Below are 22709 nucleotides of genomic sequence, written 5' to 3' on the forward strand. Positions count from 1 at the left end.
CTTGTCCTGCTCCCTAAGAGCATGAGGACTAGAGATCTCCCATTTGCCTCCCATATGCTCGTGTCCTGAGATTAAAACTCCAAGTGGATCAGAAGATGTATTTGTCAGAGTTCTTAAATGCAAAGTACTGAAACCAACTTCTGTTAACTTCATAAGAGACGGAATTATTGAAAGGATATTAGTGCCTCATAGGATTCACAAGAGAGCCGGAGAACAGGCTCAGAAACATCCAAATCAAGAGAAGCCAAGGCCTCTGAGAACCAGCCACATGACAAAAGGGTGAATTGTATGGAATGTGAATTATATTTCAATAACTTTTTTTTTTTAAATACTCAAAATGTGGTCTGTGGATTAGCAACATGGGCAACATCTGCTGGAACCGCAGAATCTTTTTCCTCCTTCCCTCCAGATCAGCTGAGTGAGAACCTGCATTTTAATAAGATCCTCAGATCATCTGTCTGCATATTAAAGTTTGAAAAGGACTTTTATAGACCATGCAAAGTAGATTTTTGTCGTACCCTTTGGACATCCAACATCTTCTCAACACTCTTGTGTGGAGAATTTCCCACATTAAGTACTGCCTCCAAGAGGTGGAATTCAGAAACTGGCCTTCCCAGCCTCCCTTGCAACTTTGGCATCCATCACCTGGGCTCCTTTGATCAGGCAGAACCTTTGGTTCAGAGGCATATAGCAGAGGAAGCAGGCACAGTGTGGAATACATGTCTGACAAGATAGCATTGGAGGTATCTGATTTGGGGGACTAAGAGTGGGGGAAGTTCTTGTGTCCAGTGCCCAGCTGCAGTGTCTATGTTCAATGGCATTGGGGTGCTCCCTGAGAAGTCCCTCAGTGAGGTTTGGACACTGAGGTTTACTCAGTGGGTATAGACCCCAAGTCTGACTCTTTGGTCCATCTTGAGATCCTGTGAACTACTTAATATCCTTTAATACTGTGGTGTACAATAGAATAGCCATTAGCCACCTGTGGCTATTTAAATTAATTAAAATGAAAAAAAAATTTTAATTCAGTCCTTCAGTTACAGAAACTGCATCTCAAGTGCTCAATAATCACATGAAGCTAGTGGATACCTTATTGGACAGCTCAAATACAGAACATTTCTATCATCACAGAAATTTTATTGTACAGAGCAGCTTTAATTAATTCCTTTTACTGCTTAAACGGCTAGAATGAGCTCTATAGTTTGAACTAAGAACTCCACCTAACTTACTGTGATAAGGATTTAAGTCTTTAATTTAAGAGCAATGGGAAAGAGTTTCTGGGGTGTGTGTGTGTGTGTGTGTGTGTGTGTGTGTGTGTGAGTGACATGATCTAATCTCCATTTCAAAAAGATTACCCTGGTTGCAACTTGGAGAAGGGACTGAAGAGTGAATCACAAGGTCTAGCTCCAATGCAGTGTGGTCTTTGACCATGAGGGTTCTAATTTAAACATTCAGACACCAAACAAGTTTTGAACATTTGCCAAGCATCACTTGGCTCTAGAGATACAGAGGTAAGAAAGACATGGTTCCTGACCTCAGTGAAGGCCTAGGCTGGTTGAGGAAACAAATATAAAACATATTTGTGCTAATCACATTGTGGTTAAAGCAGAGACTAAGATAGAAGGATGCTGACTGCCCTCATGTGGCTTCCCAGTGTGAACAGTCCTTGGGGAGGGGGAGATCACCAGGGCTTATGGTTTCAGCTTTGCAAGTCCAGGATCTGGTTTGGATTTATTCAGTGCACACACTAATTAAACTCAAAGGACACAGATGAATCGCTAAGGGTGACCATTTTTTAATTTACAACTGTAATTTTAAGTTAAAAGGTGTATTCAATTTTATACCAGCCACTGTTTGTGCCTACTGTTAAAGGCACCCTCATCCTGGTATCAAGATATGTAAGAGGCCAAATATGAAATCAAGAGGTTTTTTTGGTGAGCAGGAAATTAGAGAAAACTTCATAAGTGAGTTGAAAGGCCATGGAGCAGCTCAATGAAGCACCCATAAATCTATGACAGTGATCCTTTCTATGAATCAGATGCTACCAGATTCGTGTCACCAGGTCGGGTGGCAGTTGGAGGACTCTGTGGATCCGCCCATCCTCATATATTCCCTGTGAATAAGCACTGCCAAAATCTTGCCTATTATTTGCTCCTTTGTTTTCTAACCTTCTTGCTTTCCACTTCCTTCTGTTTGCATATTCTAAGAATGGTTATAAATGTAACAGAGTACCTTGTAGTTCCCTTTCACATGGTGGTAATTATTACCACCATAGCCACACTGATTGGCTTTGGACACATCTAGAGATTATACCCTCAGCCAAGCTACTTCTACAGATGGTTGGCTGATGTCTTTCTTCACATGTGTCTTTTGGGAGACAGTAACCTGCCCTGGAAATTGGGGATCAGGTTGGGAGGGTTGCATCTCAGCGAACGGATAACCCCTGAAGGATATCAAAGGTCATCTCCTTTAAAAAAAAAAAAAAGAGTTTCTGACACACATTTCCCATGACCACTCTCTCCTTTATGTACTCTGGCCACACTTCCGTCATATCCTCTATAACTCTTTGATGTTATTTGTAAACTTGTCTGTCTCCATGGCGCTTCCTCCTAAGCTTTAAGGCTGGGACCCATACCAAGTCTTACCTGTCTTGAATTCCCGCTTAACACAATGCCTCGAACACAGCATGAGCCTGATGTCTATTGACTAAATGAATGTGGGAAAGCTACATAACTTGGTGAACGGGACCTGGATCTCCTGTGAGAGTAAGGAAAGTAATCGCTTCCAACCCCATTCGAGGAGCAGAAGTCCTCTAATTTGCGTATCGAAGGGCTGAAATTTTCGGGGACAAACAGCAGCCCAGAGAACTGCCGAGGAGATTAACTTGCTCAGGTAACCAAGAAAAGTCAAGGCCTTGGAAACTGGGCTTCCCTATCTGAGCAGGAACCACGTGGAAAGCGCCGTCCGCGCGGCTGTAACGCACTTGTTATGAGCCGAATCTACCTGGCCCTTGGGAAGACTGGGGCCCAGGGCGTGTTCTCCACCGTTTCCAGGCAGCAACAGTCCCGCCCATCGTTTCCTAGCCCTCTGCTTCTCGCTTCCTTACCCTGCTGAGCTCCACTCGACCAATTGACGCACAGAACATCGCCAGTTTGGGAGGTGGTTGGAGGACTCCAGGGATCCGTCACCTGGAAACTCCGCCTCCCTATTTCTCCCAGGCTGCCAGCGACTGAACTGAGCTGAGCGTTTGCGGGCTGCGGGGCCGGCGGTTGCGGTAGGTGGAGAGGCGCGGGGGTGCCCAGCGTTTTGTATCCCCGGCTCCGGCCGCATTCCGAGATACCACAGAGGTGCCTCGGGGCCTCAGTCGTCCCTCCTGGCCAGTCCTTGAGGCCTGAGCGACTGAGGCCCGAGATCTGGACATCAGGGTTTTCCGCGCTGGTATGGACCTCCTGCGGGGCACCGGGGGACCAGGGGACCAGGGCTCTGATGCTAGCAAAGTTTTGGTGTGGATGGGTTCAAACGACTTCGGTATAGGGGTGGAGCCTCATTGTGACCCTTGGCATCAGTTCATACAGGGACTCCGTCACATATCTGGCCCTTTTACTTCCGGGCCATTGCGCTGGCTGGGCGCTCTCTCCTGGAATTATTCAGACCTTTTCCCAGGCAGCCTTCCTAATCTCAAAGGTCCCTCCTGTAAGAAGGTGTCAATTCATCCTATTAGATTAGATAGTTACGAAAGCCCCCGGGCTTTGTGGGTAGCCCTTCCCACTTAGCTCTGCTCAGGCTACTTTCAGTATAGAGTCCCAAACAGGCAGAGTGATAATGGGTAAAAACATGGCTTTTGGAGCGTCACAGGTCTGGTTTCCAACCAGGGATTCACTCTGTATCAGTAATGTGCCTTTGACAAGTTACCCTCATGATCCTCAGTTTTTTCATCTGTAAAATGATGACAATGTCTGTCTTTCCATTTTTCTATTAAAATAAGAACACGAGCCGTATAGCCCAGCGTCACCATGTAATGAGCACATGCGTCTTGCATATGACAGTACTCTCCGACAGTTTTCACCAAGCAGCATTTTTATTATCCTTGTGTACTGTATATGGAACTGTGCAGGGCCTTTAGTCTGTATCCTATTGAAAACAGAATTTAATTGGCTGAGGACAGAGTGGTTGCATTTTGGAGATCTTTGGAGAAAAGTGCAGAATGGTTGTCCTCACTGGAAATGTCCTAGAAATTCCTCTGTGTGTGTGTGCGTATATGTGTTAAAACATCCATGACATAAATTTTACCATTTTAACCATTTATAGGTGTACTGTTAAGTGGCATTCACATTATTGTACAACCATTCCAACCATCTATTTCTAGAACTTCCCAAACCAAAACTCTGTACCCATTAAACAGTAACTCCCATTACCATCCCCGCCTCCAACCACCATTCTATTTTCTGTCTCTATGAGTTTGACTGCATAGACCTCATATAAGTGGAATCATTCAATATTTGTCCTTTTGTGTCTGGCTTATAGAAATTCCATTTTAAGGGACTTCCCTGGTGGCGCAGAGGTTAAGAATCTGCCTGCCAATGCAGGGGACACAGGTTCGAGCCCAGGTCCAGGAAGATCCCACATGCTGCGGAGCAACTAAGCCTGTGCGCCACAACTACTGAGCCTGTGCTCTAGAGCCCACCAGCCACAACTACTGAGCCCACGTGTCACAACCACTGAAGCCCACGCGCCCAGAGCCCGTGCTCCACAAGAGAAGCCACTGCAATGAGAAGCCCGCACACTGCAACGAAGCATAGCCCCCGCTTGCCGCAACTAGAGAAAGCCCACGTGCAGCAACGAAGACCCAACACAGCCAAAAATTAATTAATTAATAAAAAAAGAAATTCCATTTTAAAAGACAAACTTCATTATGAAAACAACCTGAGTGCAGAGCCAGAAGAGGAACCTAATTACCCTTTTGTCATCTTTTTCTCTTATAACATAGGAATGTAATAGAAGACATTTTAAATTTTGTTAAGAGAAACTTGATAAAAGGCTATTACCTTCCTTCCTAAGTCAGTCCTTATTCACTTGAGCTTCTGTTTTTTCAGCTCAGATTCCAAATGAAAATGTTTGAGAACGTTGACTCTACAACTACAAGACCTGGCCCGGATCTTTGGGCTGAAATCTGTTCCTGTCTGCCACATCCTGACCAAGAGGATAGTGCCAGCAATGCTTTCTCAGACTCCTTTATGGATTCTTACCCTGCAGGCACAGGCCAGAGGGAGGCCCCAGACTTTGCTGTGCAGCCAGCTGTAAAGCCTTGGGCACCCCTGCAGGATTCAGAAGTGTATTTAGCATCTCTAGGTAAGTTAGATGGCTTTTTTTTTTTTTTTAATCAGAAGCTGGTGGTTTTAAGGAAGCATGTTGAAGTTCTGTTACATCAAACCTGGTTTTCTGTTCTCTGTTTTTTTGTTTGTTTTTTTGTCCTTACCACATGTATCTGTCAGATGTAATTCTAGGGGGTGTTTCAGGTTGGTTGTTGAGAAGGAGCCCCCTTTTCCTTGTACATCCCTTAACAGTCTTTGTCATCTCCTGCCTCTGACTGTTTCATCTCAATTCTGCTTTATTTATTGGCATTCTGTAGGACACTCTTGTTCACTCTTGGTGGTCCATGTATTCAGATAACCCCAAAGTGTCATACCTTATGCATCCTGAAAGAAGAAGGTCATGGTCCCAGAGCTACATGTGGATTTATGATGCTACAGTTTGAGAAATAGATTTAATAGATTGATGGTTGGGATGGGAGTATATTGACATAAAATTCATTCTGCCTCTTGTTAGCCATTTTAGTTTTTAAGTATTTCCTGAACACATCTTCACTGCCCTGTCCTGTGGCCTTCCTTAAGTATTTAGAGAGACTCCTAACACAGGAAAGAGATTCAGATTGTCCCGTGCTAGGGGAAAGACGAATATCAGTCTTGGGCAGTGATCGCCAATCTTCAGAATTGAGTTAACCTTTATTATTAGACATCCATGAGACGCATCAATATGTCACAAAACCAAACCTGAGAATAATTATTTGAGGAAGGAAAGGCAATTCAGGAAGAAGAAGCATTTGAGGAAGGACAGAAAGAAGAGTCAGAATAGAGTTTACATGATTGCTAAGAAATTTCTTGGAAAAATAGAAGGAATTTGGTTAATGATGTACTGGAGGAAAAAAATATGAGAAAAACACAGGTGGAATGATGGCTAATGAGAAAGATGAGGGTGTAATATGAAATTTGTTGGGAGGCCACCAGAGATAGTATAGTAATACTTGCAGCAGTGGCCGAGGAGGTTACCAATTCTGTTGTAGTCAGAATATCTGTTTAATGATGATAGGAGAAGAAGCCACAGTCTTAGGAAGCTGAAGAACCAGATCCTTCGGCTTTTTGGTGCTCTGTGCCCAGGGCATATAAGAAACTTTCATGGATTCAGTGATGTTTTTGATTGGTGAAGACTGGTTCAGAAAGTTAAAACTCCACAGATCTTTCCTAAACTCAGTTAAGATGATGATTAAAATGTCCTCCCCTGAAGAAAATAAGAGGGATTCCTGTTGCCTTTGGCAGAGTCCGGAAGATAATGGCAAGCGGGTTTGGAGGATGCAAGGCACCTATTTCTGCCTGATCACATCTGATCAGGGACTCAGCACCCTCAGAAAGGGGAAGACCTTTTCCAGCCCAAAGACTACCTCCCACCTTGACAATCAAGGCCTGACAACATAAAGATTGTTTTTATTGCCAAATAAACTTATATCAGAGAATCCACTAAGAGCAACAATTAAAAACTTTTAGCCAGTTCAACCTGAGATGTACATAATCCTTTACCCATCCTCCAGGAGAAAAAAACTCCTCAAATATTTAACATTTATCAACTGTAGTTTTTTGTGTTTTTTTTCCCATGGGTGAGCTTTTGGTGGTAACTTGTAGCAACAAAAGGTGTTTGTTTTGATCAGTGGGTTCCAGCTGATGCGGCTTGTTTAGAAATGAAAACAAGATTGCAAATCATAAAGTTTCTATTGGTGGGCTTGATGTCCACCCCTCCCCTCCAAAAAGTCATCATTTACCTATTTATTATAGTTAGAGGCAAGACTAAATTAAGGCAGAAGGCAAATGGTGATACCCTTACTTGTATTCTTTTAAAGGGGCTATCTGTTCATCAGTTATACTTAAAATGCAAAGAAGAGTAACTAAACATGTATCACCAGGAAGCCATAATGGATCACTCTCACAGGGATTACAAGATGTTTGTTTTTGTTAGGCTCCAACATCCAGGCCTCAAGCAGAACAATCTTCAAAAAAAAAATTGGGAGATTCCTTTTCTTTAATCAAGAACTTAATCACACATAGAGATCTTAAAGGTCTCTTATTATTGAGTTCTCATCAAGTCAATTTTTGTGTCTAATGAACCAACGAATCTCTCTTCATTTTATCTAATTCTTTCTCATGAGGTTTGGAAACCACTTTATGACACTGTAACAAAAAATGCCATTTACTCCTCCGAGAGACTATTTTCAGGAGTTGAAAAAAGAAAATAGTATACACATGTCAAGCCAGGGAAAACAAGCATTTCTTAGAGAGATACCTGCTGGGCTTCTGTGATTTCAAAGAAACCGTGCCATCAATTTATTTATGAGAACCTATAAACTCCTTTTCTGGGGTTAACCAATTAAACAGTTATTTGGTACAATGCAGAGAGAAGGCATTGGGATGGAAAAAGAAAAATGTAGGTTTGTCCTCCTTAAAAAAATGAGCTCTTTTTCAGGGAGTGTGCTTGTACTCATCAGTGAGAGAATTTTTTTTTGTTTGTTTGTTTTTGTTTTTTTTTTGTTTGTTTGTTTGTTTTTGCGGTACGCGGGCCTCTCACTGCTGTGGCCTCTCCCGTTGCGGAGCACAGGCTCCGGACGCGCAGGCTCAGCGGCCATGGCTCACGGGCCCAGCCGCTCCGCGGCATGTGGGATCTTCCCAGACCGGAGCACGAACCCGTGTCCCCTGCATCGGCAGGCGGACTCTCAACCACTGCGCCACCAGGGAAGCCCCCAGTGAGAGAATTTTTAAGTTGACATTTTGCATTTTTGCTTTGTTTTGTTTTGTCTGATCGCACTGTGTGGCATGCGGAATCCTGGTTCCCCAACCAGGGATTGAACCCGTGCCCCCTGCAGTGGAAGCGCAGAGTCTCAACCACTGGACCTCGAGGGAAGTCTGGCATTTTGCATTTTAGATTAGTTTTGTTTCATACTCACTTTCCTTGTTAAGTTCAACTTCCTCTCTCTTTAGAGAAGAAACTGAGAAGAATCAAAGGTTTACATCAGGAAGTGACTTCCAAGGACATGCTTCGTACCCTGGCCCAAGCAAAGAAGGAATGCTGGGATCGGTTCCTCCAGGAGAAGTTAGCATCAGAATTCTTTGTGGATGGACTTGATTCTGATGAGAGGTAATTGATTCTCAGTCCAGCTCCAGGTGACGGTCTATTTCACTGAAAGCATTTCTCTTCCTCTAAAGAAGTCAGGGAGAGTGACATCTGAGTCCAGATATAAGTTGATATCAACATCAGCTTTTCTGAGCTAAAATCATCCTTTGTAAGGTTGCTTTATTTGCTTAGTCCAGTGGCAGATTTTTGGGAATGAGTTTTTTTTTTTTTTTTTTTACGGTACGCGGGCCTCTCTCTGTTGTGGCCTCTACCGTTGCGGAGCACAGGCTCCGGATGCGCAGGCTCGGTGGCCATGGCTCATGGGCCCAGCCGCTCCGCGGCATGTGGGATCCTCCCAGACCGGGGCACGAACCTGCGTCCCCTGCATCGGCAGGCGGACTCTCAACCACTGCGCCACCAGGGAAGCCCGGGGAATGAGTATTTTTGCCAAAAAGCAAATTCCCCACCTACATCTTTTTTTTTTTTTTGGCTGCGTTGGGTCTTCATTGCTGCGTGCAGGCTTTATCTAGTTGTGGCAAGCAGGGGCTACTCTTTGTTGCCGTGCGCGGACTCTCATTGCGGTGGCTTCTCTTGTTGCAGAGCACAGGCTCTAGGTGCGCAGGCTTCAGTAGTTGTGGCACGCGGGCTCAGTAGTTGTGGCTCACATGCTCTAGAGCACAGGCTAAGTAGTTGTGGCTCATGGGCTTAGTTGCTCCGCGGCATGTGGGATCTCCCCAGACCAGGGCTCGAACCCGTGTACCCTGCGTTGGCAGGCGGATTGTTAACCACTGTGCCACCAGGGAAGCCCCCGCCACCTACATCTTGATCACAGGTTGAACAGAGTTGAGAATAAACTATTGTCTTCATTTTTAAGTACACACTGTGCTTGAGAAAGTAGTAATCAATCAACAACTGGAACCAAGTCTTACCTATCAATCTCCACTGCCTTACAGAGTTTCTGTCATATTTCTGTCAAATTTGAGTAGACACTCAAATTTGTGCAGACCAGATGAATGAATTTCTTAATCTACTATGAAGGCACTGTGCTTGATGTCGTAGGCATGGAGGGGAGATGTAAGGACGTTTTAGAGCCTTTTTTTTGGTCCTCAGAACTAGGTGGGGAGAGCTGACAAATATATATGTAGACATACCTAACAAAACGAGGCAGCATAAGAAAAGAGCCAGATGAGTGGAAGTGACAACGTGCTTTAGGAGTTGAAAGACCATTGAGCTCCCTCTGGGGTCTGGTTTTGTACCAAAGGAGAACAGTATCTGCAGATGGGCTGCATGCAGAAAGGAGGAGAGGGCATTCTGCCACAAAGAGCAGGATGGTGCTTGACACACCGGGGATAGGAGCTCTGCCACTTACTGGTTGTATGTTTCTGGGTGAGTAACCTGTGTGTGCCTCAGCTTCCTGCTCTGTAAAGCAGGAGTAGTACCTCTTACCTTATAGGGTTGTTATGAGCATTAAATGAGTGACTATGTATAAAGCACTTAGAACAGTGCCTGGCACAGGGTCAGTACTGTGTGTTAGCTATTCTTAATATTATTCTTCCTGACAGAATTTTAAACTTCAGTAAGAAATTATTCAAAATGAAAATCAGTGAGGGAAATAAAAACCTGAATTTTAACACAAGTTCTTAGGGGAATATGACTTAACCTAAGTTTACATCATAGCATTAACACTGATTTTGAGAGTCCCATGGTATCAGATGAAGATACTGCTGCTGAAATCATGAACAGTATGTGAATAGAACTTCATGGTTACATTTTATTTTTTAATTTGCAAAGTATTTTCACTTACATTATCTCAAATATTGCATCAGCGTGCCCCCAGATCCTTCAGAAATGAGTGTGGCATCTAAGGTCAGGTCAGCTTCCCTCTGAGGGTTCAGAAAATAATATACATTTTACTCTTTTCTTTTCCCAATTGAGCCTTAAACTGCCCCAAACACAAAAGATGAAGATGCACAGATTTCTGAGCCACTAATAATTTGGTATTATATTCTCTCCTCTTCAATATTTCCTTCCTCTCCAGTTCTGAGAAGAAAAGACAACTTTCTCCTGCATAATTCTCAAATAGTAATTCTTCTTCTCAGAAATTAGATCAGCACCAAGACTCAAGTTTATGTTTCTGTGTATTTATTAATACCTAAAATAATGTGGTTTTCCCTTCCTTATAGAAATAATTGAAACAATTTTTGAAAAGTATGGTAGATGAAGATTAAATGCCCACATAGCACCTTAGTCCCCTGAGCTATGGGCACCTGTTGAGCTGTGGGCACCTGTCGCCCTGAGCCTACATCTGTGGGAATGCTTCTTTCTATCAGTGTTCAGAACAAGCGCCAGGAAACAGTAGACGTGCATTTGGTTTCAAACTTCAAAGTTTATGTTTTAAACACAGTCCATTTTGTAGTGGAATTGTGTGGTTCTTCACGTATGTGAAGGCCAGATGTGTGACCCTCCTTATGGCATGCTTTTGGCAAGGGAGCAATGGGCTGGGAAATCCTACTGTCCACAACATGATTCCCTCATTTTAGGTGTCTAAAATCTGCTGGTTATGGCCTTATTTCTCGGCTTACGATTTTGTGCTATTGAAGAGCACAGAATGAGGTTTATATTATTCCTAGTCATTTGCAATTTACCGTGAATGTCTAATAGCTTTAGGGTGGAGATATCCTGGGTACTCAAGGAAGGTGGGAGGGGGACACTTCCCCCTCCCCACAGATCCAAACAAAAAAGAGCCCCCTGGCATAGTGGCATTCCTTTGTGGGGGACATTGCTACTCAGATGTTTCCATCTTGGCATCTTGCTGTAGAAAGAACTAAACAAACAAAAACACACGAAAAATCGTGTTTAGTACAACTAAGTGCTGTAAGTATAATTAAGCCTCAGACTACCTCAGGTATAAGAGATTTCAAGATGCTCAGGTTTCTGCCTCACTAATAATTTGGTATTTATTTGAATGTTTCCTCCCCTTGACGATTTCTCTTCTCTCCAGTTTTGAGGAAAAAAAGATGGGACTGAGGCATAAGCTCTTTAGCTGTTCTCATCAAGCCTTCAGAGACTCTGCATTCATTTGAAGGCGGCCTGGTGCTGCTTGTCGCCCAAGTGCCCACTAGGGGGTAAATTATGCCACGGAGCTGCCAGGATGCACAGCTGTCAGAGGAGTATCTGTGCTCCCCACGTTAGCAGTGAAAAACAGTTATAGGAAGAAATTGGTGGTGGGCGGGAAGGCAGTCTTTGAGTAACTGAGATAATCATTGAGTAATTAACCAGTGAGATCTGATGCAGCCACCCTTTTCTCCTGCTCTTTCCTAGCACCTTGGAACATTTCAAGAGGTGGCTCCAGCCAGATAAAGTAGCCATCAGTACGGAGGAGGTCCAGTATCTGATTCCTCCAGAGTCGCAGGTTGAGAAGCCAGCGCCCGGGGACGAGCCAGCAGCAGTGGAACAATAAATTACACACACACACACACACACACACACACACACGCCCAGCAGCTGTCTTGGTTCCAGAGGGAACAGCAGAGAGCTCGGCAGCGGCAGCAGCAAGGAGAAATCTAGGGAGGGAAAAAGCCCAGCCTTCCACTCCACCAAGCAAGCAGCTGCGGGCCCCTGAGGACTTGCTGGGGGCTGGCACGTGTGACTGTCTTGGGTAAAGTGACTGACCCAGTGGGTGCTGGATCAAAATACCGCCTTCCTCTCTGTCTCACAGCTTGTCTGAGCTCTGTTGCTGCAGGTGAGAAGTCTGCTGAGAACCTAGTGAAGGACCAAGTGTGAAAGTATTTGGAGAAACTGATACCCTTGTGTATAATGGATAAGTTAAGTGAGCCATATTTTTTCTCGCCTCTTCTGGATGGTCCCACCTGTGTTCCAAGCGTTCCCTTGGTAAATTGTCAGGGATGCGTGGCACCGAAGAGAGTGAAGTCTGCTTCCTTGAATCCAAGACCCATCTGAGGCTTCTCTAACAAGTCCATAATAAATATAGGGACTTTAGGAAAAAGAGGCTGGGCTTTTCCTTCGTCTGATTTATTTCTTGTGGGGAAAATGAACGAAAGAAGTGTGAAAATACAGGTGTTTCTGTGTATACATGTATATTTTTTATTTCATGCATGGTTTCTCCCCTGACTTCCTCTGGCACTTAAAAAGAGCCAGGTTCCAAATTAGACTTGTGTTTATGGTATTGGTATTTGAAACCACTCCTGAATAATTCCACGCCTACTCCTTGCGGCAGCTTTCCTGGCTAAGCCTATGCTTCCTACCTTGTTTATGGTGTTCTTGTTCAGTTGGTATTGTCCACATAAAACTTTTCTCATCAGACTAGCTGTGTGTGGTGCTATTAACCTGATTCCTCTCAGAGAGACACTCCTAGGCAGTCAGGAGGTAAACACAAATGCATGTCAACGCAGGAGAGCTGGTAACTTTTGCCAGATTCCTGTTTTTAACGTGTGCCCTCTGACAAGCCAAACCTCGGTGCCCTGAGGGTAGGATTCTGAGGTCATGGCTCCAGTGGAGCCTCTTTCTGGGTAATAGGTTCCAAATCCCTAATGATGAGCAGGTGGCCATAAAAACCTTCAGAGAACATTTGCTCATTTCTAAATCAAGTAGATTGAGAAATTTTGCCTTGTCCAAAAGGATGGGAACCAACCAGGTGATTCTATATACTTGCTTAATTATATGAATATTTTTGTCGTAATTTCCAGATGGGTTTTCCTTTTTGTTTTGCCATTGACTACTGGTGTTAGCTTTATTCTTACTGCTTTTTATTAGTAGGATGCCTTTGACAGAGAGAGTGACCCTCTGTTCCCCAGACACTTTGAGCAAGCCAGACACTGACAGTCATCCAGCCCTGGACTAAGCTTGCAAGGGATTCTGCCTGGGGTTCAGGTGCCAAACCTCACTCTTCCTACAGAGCCATCTGATGGCTTTCAGATGGATGGATAGGCTTAGAAAGGAAAAAAAAACAAAAAAAACACCTAAGATTTTCCTTCTCCCTGCATGATAAACAAAATTATTCTTCCTCAGTAACAACAATTTAAGAAAAAAAGCAGTAAGGTCTGAAAATACTCTCCCAAAGAGCAGCTGATCATGGGTGGTTAGAGAATGTTTCTGTACCAGAAAACAGCGTTTCTGTCATTCAGGCAGGATTCCAACTTTGCCTTTTCCCTACCTCCCATTTTCGACCTAAGAAACAGAAATCTTAATATGAAAAGGTGGGGAGTTGATTCAGAGGAACTGAAAAGGAGTTGTAGGACTGAAAGATGTTTAGCCCAGAGTGAAAACCCGGGGTGGGGCGGGGGTGGGGGGGAAGGCCCCAGATCTCTGCTGCCTTCTCACTTCACTCCTCTACAGAGACAGGCTTCCACAGAAGGGAGTCTAATGGGCTGTAACTATGGTTTCTTTTTTTTTTTTAAACATCTTTATTGGGGTATAATTGCTTTACAATGGTGTGTTAGTTTCTGCTTTATAACAAAGTGAATCAGTTATACATATACATATGTTCCCATATCTCTTCCCTCTTGCGTCTCCCTCCCTCCCACCCTCCCTATCCCACCCCTCCAGGCGGTCACAAAGCACCGAGCTGATCTCCCTGTGCTATGCGGCTGCTTCCCACTAGCTATCTACCTTACGTTTGGTAGTGTATATATGTCCATGCCTCTCTCTCCTTTGTCACAGCTCACCCTTCCCCCTCCCCATATCCTCAAGTCCGTTCTCTAGTAGGTCTGTGTCTTTATTCCTGTCTTACCCCTATGTAATGAGGTGGATAGACCTAGAGTCTGTCATACAGAGTGAGGTAAGTCAGAAGGAGAAAGACAAATACCGTATGCTAACACATATATATGGAATTTAAGAACTGTGGTTTCTTAATTGGTTTAGAGGTGACAACTTAAGTGATGTCTCTAAAAAAAGGTGAAACTCTATTTACCAAAAACAAATTTGATATTAGTTCCCAAAGCTAACTTTTTAATATAAATTTAACTTAGGCGATTGATGTAGTACTAAATTTGAAACCAAGAGTCTTGGGTGCTATCTTTATCTGTGCTGTGGCTTACTGTGGGATCATAAATAAGTCAAATGACCTCTTTGTATTCCAGTTCCCTTTCAGAAATTGGACTAACCGTAGGAAAAATTGTATTGGCCAAAAATGCTGATCTGTTTCCTTTGATCCTGGAAACTCCCAAGGCGCTCCAGTTAAGACTTCCTCAAATCAGTAAAATTTACGAGCTGAGAGAGTCTTTCTTAGCACCCCTAATTTTCTTCCTTCCTCACGTCCTTAATGAAACAGACAGAAAGTTAGAGCACATGGAGCAATATTTACTGCTAAACCTTAGAGCCAGAGAAGGGCAATTCCCAACAGGGCAAAACAATAATAACTAGGTATATCCAGAGAAGGCTGGTTGGAGCCAGGGAGATAAGGTAAGTGACCGCCGCTGTTCTCTCCTGCCACAGGGCTTGGCAAGATCAGTGCTGGAATGGCACAGGCTTGCATCCAGTACCTGCTCCAGAAATAGGCTCTGGATGTAGGCACAGCAAGTAAACAAACGTCCTACCAGCCGTTGCCGAGGTGTGTCCCTCTCAGGCAGGCCTGCCCACCAGGACTATTGCTGGAGGAGGGAAGATGCCCTGGAGCCACTCCCTGGCCCTGCCTTGGAATGAGTCCCCCAACGCTGGGAACAGCTCCAGCCACATAAAACAGCTGATATTTTCCTGAAATTTCCAAACTATCCCAGCCAGCTTTGGCCCTACCTCAGTTATAAGATTCAAGACAGGACACTGTCATCGCAATCTTAGGCTCGTGGGAGGGCTGTCTACTTGAACCCAGTGGGCTATTTAAGGCACAGGTTCATTCATCTAACCAATGTTTTTTGAGCCCCTGCCGTGCTTCAGGCACTGTGCATGGTGGTGAATAAAATAAAACCGTATGTTCCCATACGGGTGGGGTGGGTTGATGGAGGGGCAGATACGGCCTAGTTAACTGGTGCTGTGGTCTCTGATTCTGTAGAGCCCTAGCACAGGCACACAGTGCTTTGAGAGCATATGGGAAGGAGATATGAGAGCCCTAGGCTAGCTGGGTGGGAGGTAGGAGAGAGACCGAGTTAGGGAAGCTGAGTCCCGAAAAATGAGTAGCAGTTGGAGAGAATAGAGGGATAAGAGCACGGGGGCAGAGAAAAGTTCCAGAAGAGGAAAATAGCAAGTACAATGGCCTGAAGGCAAAATAAAGTTTGGATACTGGAAAATGGTTCAGTGTAGCTGGAGCATAAAGGACAAAGGAGGAAGCATCAGAAGGTGAACTTAGAAATGAATAAACAAGGCCAGGTGGGAAGGGCTTTATAAGCCCTGTTAAGGAGCTTGGAATGTATTTGGGGAGCAACAGGGAGCTAAAGTGTCACTTTAAGAGGGGCAGTGACAGGACCAGAATTGCGTCTAGAAAGATGGTTATGGCTGCCATGGGTTTGACATGTTTAAATTGATGAGGGGAGCACAAATTCACACTTGGCAATGATCTGTCTACATGAAATAATGCAGTCAGATGGCTCGTGGTTTTCCTTTGTTTTTATTTTCTGGCTTGATTTCTTTGAAGTTATTTTTTCACTATTACAGAACACATAGAATCATGTATGGCAGATTGTGTTTTCCAAAGATGGCCATATCAATATATCACATCCCACACTTTCAACTTACAGTGTGGTGTGGACACTCTTCCACTGAGATGTTGGGTCAATATTCCCTCCCCTGAAACCTGGGTAGACCTACGTAACTGCCTTGCTAGTAGAGTACAGCATGAATAATATGACTTCAGAGGCTAGGTCATAAAAACATTCCACCTGGGATCTCTCTCTTTCTCAATATGTTCCTTGGTAGTTCTGAGCCAACATGTAAGAAGTCTGGCTACCTTGAAGCCTCCATACTAGAGAGACCCCACCGAGAGCTAGAGGGGCTCCTGCAGTTTAGTCCCCAGCTGTTTGAGTCTTTCCCACCCCAGGCATCAGACATATGAGTGATTCAGATGATTTCAGGCCCTAGCCTTCAAACCACCCCAGCTGACACCAAGTGGAACAGAGACAAGCTGTCCCTGCAAGCCCTGTAGATTCACAAACAGGAAAAATGTCATGGTTTAAGCCACTACGTTTTGGGTTGGCTTGTCACTCAGCAATAGAAAACTGGTACACCATCACCTAGGTTTCAGTTTTTATGTAGCTAGTTTGAAGTATTTTATTTGCGGTCCCTTATAGTTTCTTATGGTCACAGAATTTTGAATACTTATGCTGGAGAGGAGCAAAGTTGGGCGCAGGCACCAGCTGTTAGGTGTTTGCAGTTGCCTAAGAAAGAGGTGACAGTGACTCGAGGACTTGTATTTCTACTGAGGATGAACAGCGCTGCAAGAAAACATCACTCCCACCTTAACCATGAGAAATAGCCAGAGAATCTACAAAATCATAGCTTTTCTTGAGCCCTCAGAAAGCTGAGGTCACAAGGCAACCAAGTAAAGCCTCTTCAAGGAGAGAGAGATACACATGAACAGTTTCAAGTTTAGCAGAGCACGGGAAATGGGGGAGCTGTCATACAAGCAGGTAAGACAAAACCGACAAAAATTTTAACAAACGTTTAAAGGCTACACATGAGCTAGCGTGTCAGTTTAGAGTAGCTGGAGACCATTCCAGACACAGGGGGTTTCTACTCACAGGCAAACTTTCTTCCACAGGTCCCCTGAGGTTCATGAGAAAAAGCGGGAGCAGGGCAGGAAATGGGAGAGAGCGTCCCTCCTTGGTGGTACAAGCAAGTAGTTGATTAAGGCAGCTGCTGGGGGAAGGCAAAACGCCTCGGCTGCTTCCAATCCTTTTCTCCAATAAGCAACAGCCTTAAGCCACTGAGGGAGGGGCAACAGAGTCTTACTTCAGGGGGAGGAATAAAAGCAAGACTCATCTGCTTCTGGGTGAGGGGGTAAGAACTTTCTTGTCCTTCTTGAACACTTGAAAACCCATTGCTTCTGGGAGGGAGAACAAGCAAAAGCCCTCTACCCCAAGGGGAGAAGTGGGAAACTGTCTTGGGCCGAAAATTCAAGCAAACGTCTGCTCTGCTGGGGGAGAGGACAAGAAAATTTGGCCACCCAAAACCAACCACAGGTAGGAGACAGAGTTTGGCTGTCATTGGGAGCAGAAGCAGAAATACGAGAAAGCCCCATTCCTGAAACTCACAGAGGACCTGCCTAAGACTGAAGCTGAACCAGGATGTCAGAGACCCCGCCCCCAAACCAGCACCTAATAGCAAGGGAAGGCAGTCTCCTCTGGGTGGAGGGGCAGGCGTGCTGGGATGGCTGAAAAGGGGAGCGTGGAGCAGGAACACAGAAAAACCCTCTGACACCCAGTCTCCTCTCTCAGCAGCCCACAGCTAGATGAATTTAAATCTGTGATGCACTGAGATAATGACAGCAACAACAAAATTCAAACCCTGCCTGACTCCTAATTATCAATAGATGGACTCCCGTCCTCCCCCCTCCCCCCACACCAACAGGCTGACAGAAGGTGCATGCTCATTTCCAGGCATAAATACCATTTACCTCAGTCTCTGCTGTTCTACACATGATAGGCACTCAATAAAAATTTACAAAACATACAAAAAGCCCACAAAGAAAAAAACCCAATCCATTGTCAAAAGGTAAAGAGATCGACAGAACCAGACTCACAGATGACACAGATGTTGGAACCATCGGACAGGGACTTTAAAATAAAAATGACTTAGTATGTTAAAGGGTCTATTGGAAAGAGGTGGGCAACTTGCGTGAACGAATGGGGGATTTTGGCAGAAACATGGAAACTGTATGAAAGCCAAATGGAAATGCTAGAAATAAAAAACACATGATATCAGAGATGAATTCCTTCAATGGGCTTTTCAATAGGTAGGCACAGCTGAGGAAAAAAATCCATGAACTTAAGAAAGGTTAATAGGAATTATCCAAACTGAAACACAAGGAGAGAATAGAGTGGGGTGGGGGAAGAAAAAGCAAAGCCAAGCTTCCAAGAGCTGTGAGACAACATCAAACAGTCTAATACACATATAAGTTGAGTCCCAGAAGAAGAAGAGAGAGAGAAAGTGGCAGAAGAAATATTTGAAGAGATGACGGTTACGTGAACGAGGATGCGGCAGTGAGGCTAGAGAGCAGTGGATGTGAGAAGCATTTAGGGGGAAGAACCACGGGAACTTGGTAACCGAGTGGAACGAAGCGTGAGAGAGTGGGAAGAGTGAAGCATGGCACCCGGGAATGGCACAAGGTAGTGGTGGGTGGTTAGCAAGTGATACTCCCAGGACTGAGAACCAGGGCCTAGCTCTCTTCAGAGCCTGTGCTCTCTGTTGCTGCACTGTACTGCCTCGAACAGGCCAGACTTGGAGCAACAGTGGGCCTCTGCTCCTTCATTTCCCCACCCTCCAGCTCCAGGCTTTACTAAAGTTGTCCCTGTGCTGCTTGCATGAGTTAAGAGTGGCTAAGAGGTACTCATCCGCTTCCCTTCCCCCCACCTCCATTTCCCAAGTGCTACCTGTCACAGATCGTTCTGAAGTAAAGGTTGCCTCTTCCCAAATGGACGGACTCTCTTTTCGCTTCATGCTGACCTAATCCACTTAAAAAAAAAAAATTGGTTCTTTTGCAGACAAGTAAGGCAGGAGGAGGCAGAGGCAGAGGCGGGGGAGGGATTGTGTCTATGTGTGTGCATGTGTGCACATAAGGGAGATGGGCTACTGAGAGTTTCTGAGCATTTTAAAGCCTAGGACCAGTTTTGGTTTTTTAATCTTATGTCCTTTTTGGATGACATCATCAAGTGGTAGCTCGGCAGAATGCCGAGGTGCAGCACGGTCTTTGGCATGGTGCCTGATCAAGTAACGAGATCTCAGAGACAGGATGGACGGTCAGGGCTGGATAAGAGTACAGTTGAGTAGATTCATGGTTGTTTGAACAACCATCTGAAAATTACACTCAGTTGTTTGATAAATTGACATGATGTTGGTTTTTTTTTTTTTTACTCTGCCTAGCTCAACATTTTTATCAATGATTTGCATGAGTGCGTAGGAGGCATCCTTATCAAAAGTGAGCGGGATAGGTAATTGAATCACAGAATCAGAACTCAAAAATTTTTCTATAGACTGGAATGATGAGACAAAGTATGAAACCTACTAGGAATAAATGTGATGATCTTTATCTAGGATCAAAAAAATTAACTACACATTAGAGGACAAAGAACTGCGAATTAGCTACTTTGTTCTAGTGACAGAAGGTAGACTCAGCCTAGATCAAGCCATACAGGGACACTGACTGGGAAGGACAGAAGTGGAGCCGGCCTCAAGGCCGGCTAGATCCAAGCACTCAAACAGTATCTTCAGTCTCATCTTTCTTTCACTATTAACTCTGATTGGTGTGTTGGTATAGCACAGAGAGTTCTGCACATCATCCCAGCTGAGCACGTCCAAAGGTAGAGGTCTCCCTTCCAGCTCCATATAATAAACCCCAGGGAAGGAATCTGACTGGCCTGGCTTGGGTCACATGCTCCTCATTGAAACAATTACTGTGACCGGGGAAAGGATACTCTGTTATTGGCTGAGCCTAGGTCATGGGTCCAAACCTATGCCAAGGGGTACAGGGCTTTGGGGTTGGCAATCCCACCAGACCCATTTGAGAATGGGAAATGGGGGAGAGTTACTGTTACCTGAAAAAAAGCAAAAGGGATGCTGAGAAGCCAAAAGCACAGACATTGTCTTCACAGTTCAGCTGAGTACAGTTCAGTGTTGTGAACCTGCCAAAAAAGTTATAATTCTAGAAATTAATAGTGGAAATGTACTTAGGGCCATAGTAGTGAAAAATACATTCTGCACTGGTCATACTACTCTGAGGCATCATCTGGGCACCACACTGAAAGGGTAACATTGATAAACCATAGTGCTCCCTGGAGGAGGGGTCCAGGATGAGGAGACTCAGAAGATTGAGTCATTTGAAGAATCGTCAAGGCAGTAAGATTTTTTGGCCTAGAGAAGAGAAGATGTAGTAGACACCGTTGGCTTTAGAATATTTGGAGCAGTCTTGGATAGACAGATGAGACATTGAAGTACAAAGGACAAACTAGGTCTAGGGCAGGGAAGTCTCAAGGAGACCAATTACCATCTAGTATAAGGAGAACTTTCTAATAGCTGTCCAAGAATGGACAGGACTGTCTTGTAAAGGGTAGTGAGTTCCCTGTCACTAGAGGTGTTTAAGCAGGTGTCAGAGAGGTTGTGAAGGAGATTCCCAAATTGCATAGAAAGTTGGATCAGGTAACCCCTGAGGTCCTCTCCAGTTATGACAGTCCACGGCTGTCTGTTGGAGACCTATGTAGGCTTGCTGCTAATAAGTCAGCCCTGGCTTCCCCAACATCTGGGAGGTAGAGCTGGTGAGCTCTTTTCCTTCCCTAGATGATAATGACCCCTTCCAACAAACACCTGATCACCTACCAACAAGCAGTCAGGGGCAGAGCCCTCCAATACTGCTTATCTTAGCTCAGCTCTATGGGACACACTCTGGCTCTGAAGGTCACAGAAAGACAGCCCTTGTGCTATTTATGCTCTCTGAATACATATCATGAGACAAGGACTTGGATGCAGGCATTTTAGGGGCTGAACAGGAGCAAGGGAGCAATGAGACAGGGAAGCTGCATTGAGGGGTCCCCTGTGGGTACTTATAGCTCAGTCTTCCTGGGATCATTCTGAGGAGCCATAAAGATCGCAGATCAGAATTCCCCACTGAGTGATGAAGTAATTCCACCAGTGCCATCCCTCATTGGTTACGATTTGCCCTTTGGGAGAGCTAAGCTCCTGGGACTTCCAGGCTGCCCGGCAGGGACTGACAAGAGCCTCTGGCAGAGAAGAGGATGTGTCAGGACCGTCCACCACAGCTGCAGCTGGACACAAAAGGGGGCTGAAGGGATGTGGGGCACCAACAACATCGGCCACAGCCCCTTTCGCGCCCAGTCCCGGACCCATCTTCCAGGGCAGTGTGGTACCTTTGATTTGCACATTCCAGCCACTGTGGTGCGGCGTGCCCTCCAGGTTGGCTAATTCAGCACAGCCCTATCTGAATGTCCACACATACCTCTCTTGGACTCAGGTCTCCCTTCTGGGCCCCGCTCCCTCACTGGGCTCTCTGGGCAGAGGGCACCAGGCTGGGCCCTCTAAGCTGGCACCTGTTCTCCATCCACACGTGAGCTGGGAACTTGGTGACATTAGGGACACTGGCTCCATTGTCCCTTCTACACTGTGCTCCAGGTCAGGACAGGTCGAAGGCTGGATAGGCTCCAGGTTTCCTCTCTGCTAATGGTGCTAATGGTCTCATTATTTATTTTATTTTTATCTTTTTGGCTGTGTTGGGTCATCGTTGCTGTGTGTGGACTTTCTCTAGTTGCGGCGAGCAGGGGCTACTCTTCGTTGCGGAGCACGGGCTCTAGGCGCACGGGCTTCAGGACCGGCAGCACGCAAGCTCAGTAGTTGTGGCTCGTGGGCTCTAGAGCGCAAGCTCAGTAGCTGTGGCGCACGGGCTTAGTTGCCCCGCGGCATGTGGGATCTTCCCAGACCAGGTCTCGAACCCGTGTCCCCTGCACTGGCAGGCGGATTCTTAACCACTGCGCCACCAGGGAAGCCTCCTCACTATTTCTTAAAAGGAAAAGGCTAAGAACGGCCAAGAACCCAAAGACCCCGAGAGACCTCGCTCAAAGCCTCGGAGACACTTCGAAGATGGGAGATCATAGCACTAATGGTGGAGGCAGGGTTCCCGGCCAGACCTGGAGGACCGATCCAAGCTGGCCCACCACTCCTGTAACTTCTCTGGGCTGCCTTGATCAGAGCTCTGAACCTGTCTCTCTCCTCCTCCCCTGGTTCCTCTCACCCTCTTACCCCCACACTCCTGTCTGGTACTCACTCTTTCCAGCCCATCTCTTCTCTCCTCTTTCATATTAGTTACCTCCTGGGGCTTCATCATCTCTGATGTTCACATTCATTGCTCCCTAATTTTGCCTCATTTCTTATCATCCCTATTCAGTTGTTCTGATACCCATTTTACTACTTGGGATAAGTAAGGCTGAGAGTAGGTATTTATGATGAATTTGGGGTGAGATGGAACCAAGGGCCTCCCTAGGGTAAGGAGGTGTGTGTGTGTGTGTGTGTGTGTGTGTGTGTGCGCGCGTGCTCTGGGGTGGAGTGGAGTGGAGTTCAAGTTTACCATTATTAGCTTAGGACAAGATCCCTCTTCTAAGGTGGCAAAT

At 45.3% G+C, this 22709-nt stretch overlaps 1 protein-coding gene across 4 annotated transcripts; it reads left to right on the forward strand.

Moving 5' to 3' along the window:
• Window positions 1-3120: 3120 nt before the first annotated feature.
• Window positions 3121-12753, forward strand: CCDC32 (coiled-coil domain containing 32). Of its 4 annotated transcripts, none has more exons than XM_033435795.2 (4): window positions 3121-3271; window positions 5096-5346; window positions 8298-8454; window positions 11752-12753. In XM_033435795.2, exons 2-4 carry the CDS (start codon window positions 5103-5105, stop codon window positions 11888-11890), a joined length of 540 nt encoding a protein of 179 aa, XP_033291686.1. In that variant the 5' UTR covers window positions 3121-3271; window positions 5096-5102; the 3' UTR covers window positions 11891-12753. The 4 variants fall into 4 exon arrangements, with proteins under 4 accessions (XP_033291686.1, XP_004274044.1, XP_033291687.1 ...); XM_004273996.4 differs by having other exon boundaries at window positions 3138-3271; window positions 5091-5346; XM_033435794.2 differs by lacking the exon at window positions 3121-3271 and adding an exon at window positions 3280-3435 and having other exon boundaries at window positions 5091-5346.
• The last annotated feature ends 9956 nt before the right edge of the window (window positions 12754-22709 follow it).

This window comes from Orcinus orca, chromosome 2 (genome assembly GCF_937001465.1).
Source record: "Orcinus orca chromosome 2, mOrcOrc1.1, whole genome shotgun sequence".
NCBI classification, from domain to species: domain Eukaryota; kingdom Metazoa; phylum Chordata; class Mammalia; order Artiodactyla; family Delphinidae; genus Orcinus; species Orcinus orca.

Coding starts and splice junctions, on each gene's coding strand:
- CCDC32 (XM_033435795.2), top strand. CDS start 5,103: ATGAAAATGTTTGAGAACGTTGACTCTACAACTACAAGACCTGGCCCG. Junction 5,347..8,297: donor AGTGTATTTAGCATCTCTAG/GTAAGTTAGATG, acceptor CTCTCTCTTTAG/AGAAGAAACTGAGAAGAATC. Junction 8,455..11,751: donor GGACTTGATTCTGATGAGAG/GTAATTGATTCT, acceptor GCTCTTTCCTAG/CACCTTGGAACATTTCAAGA.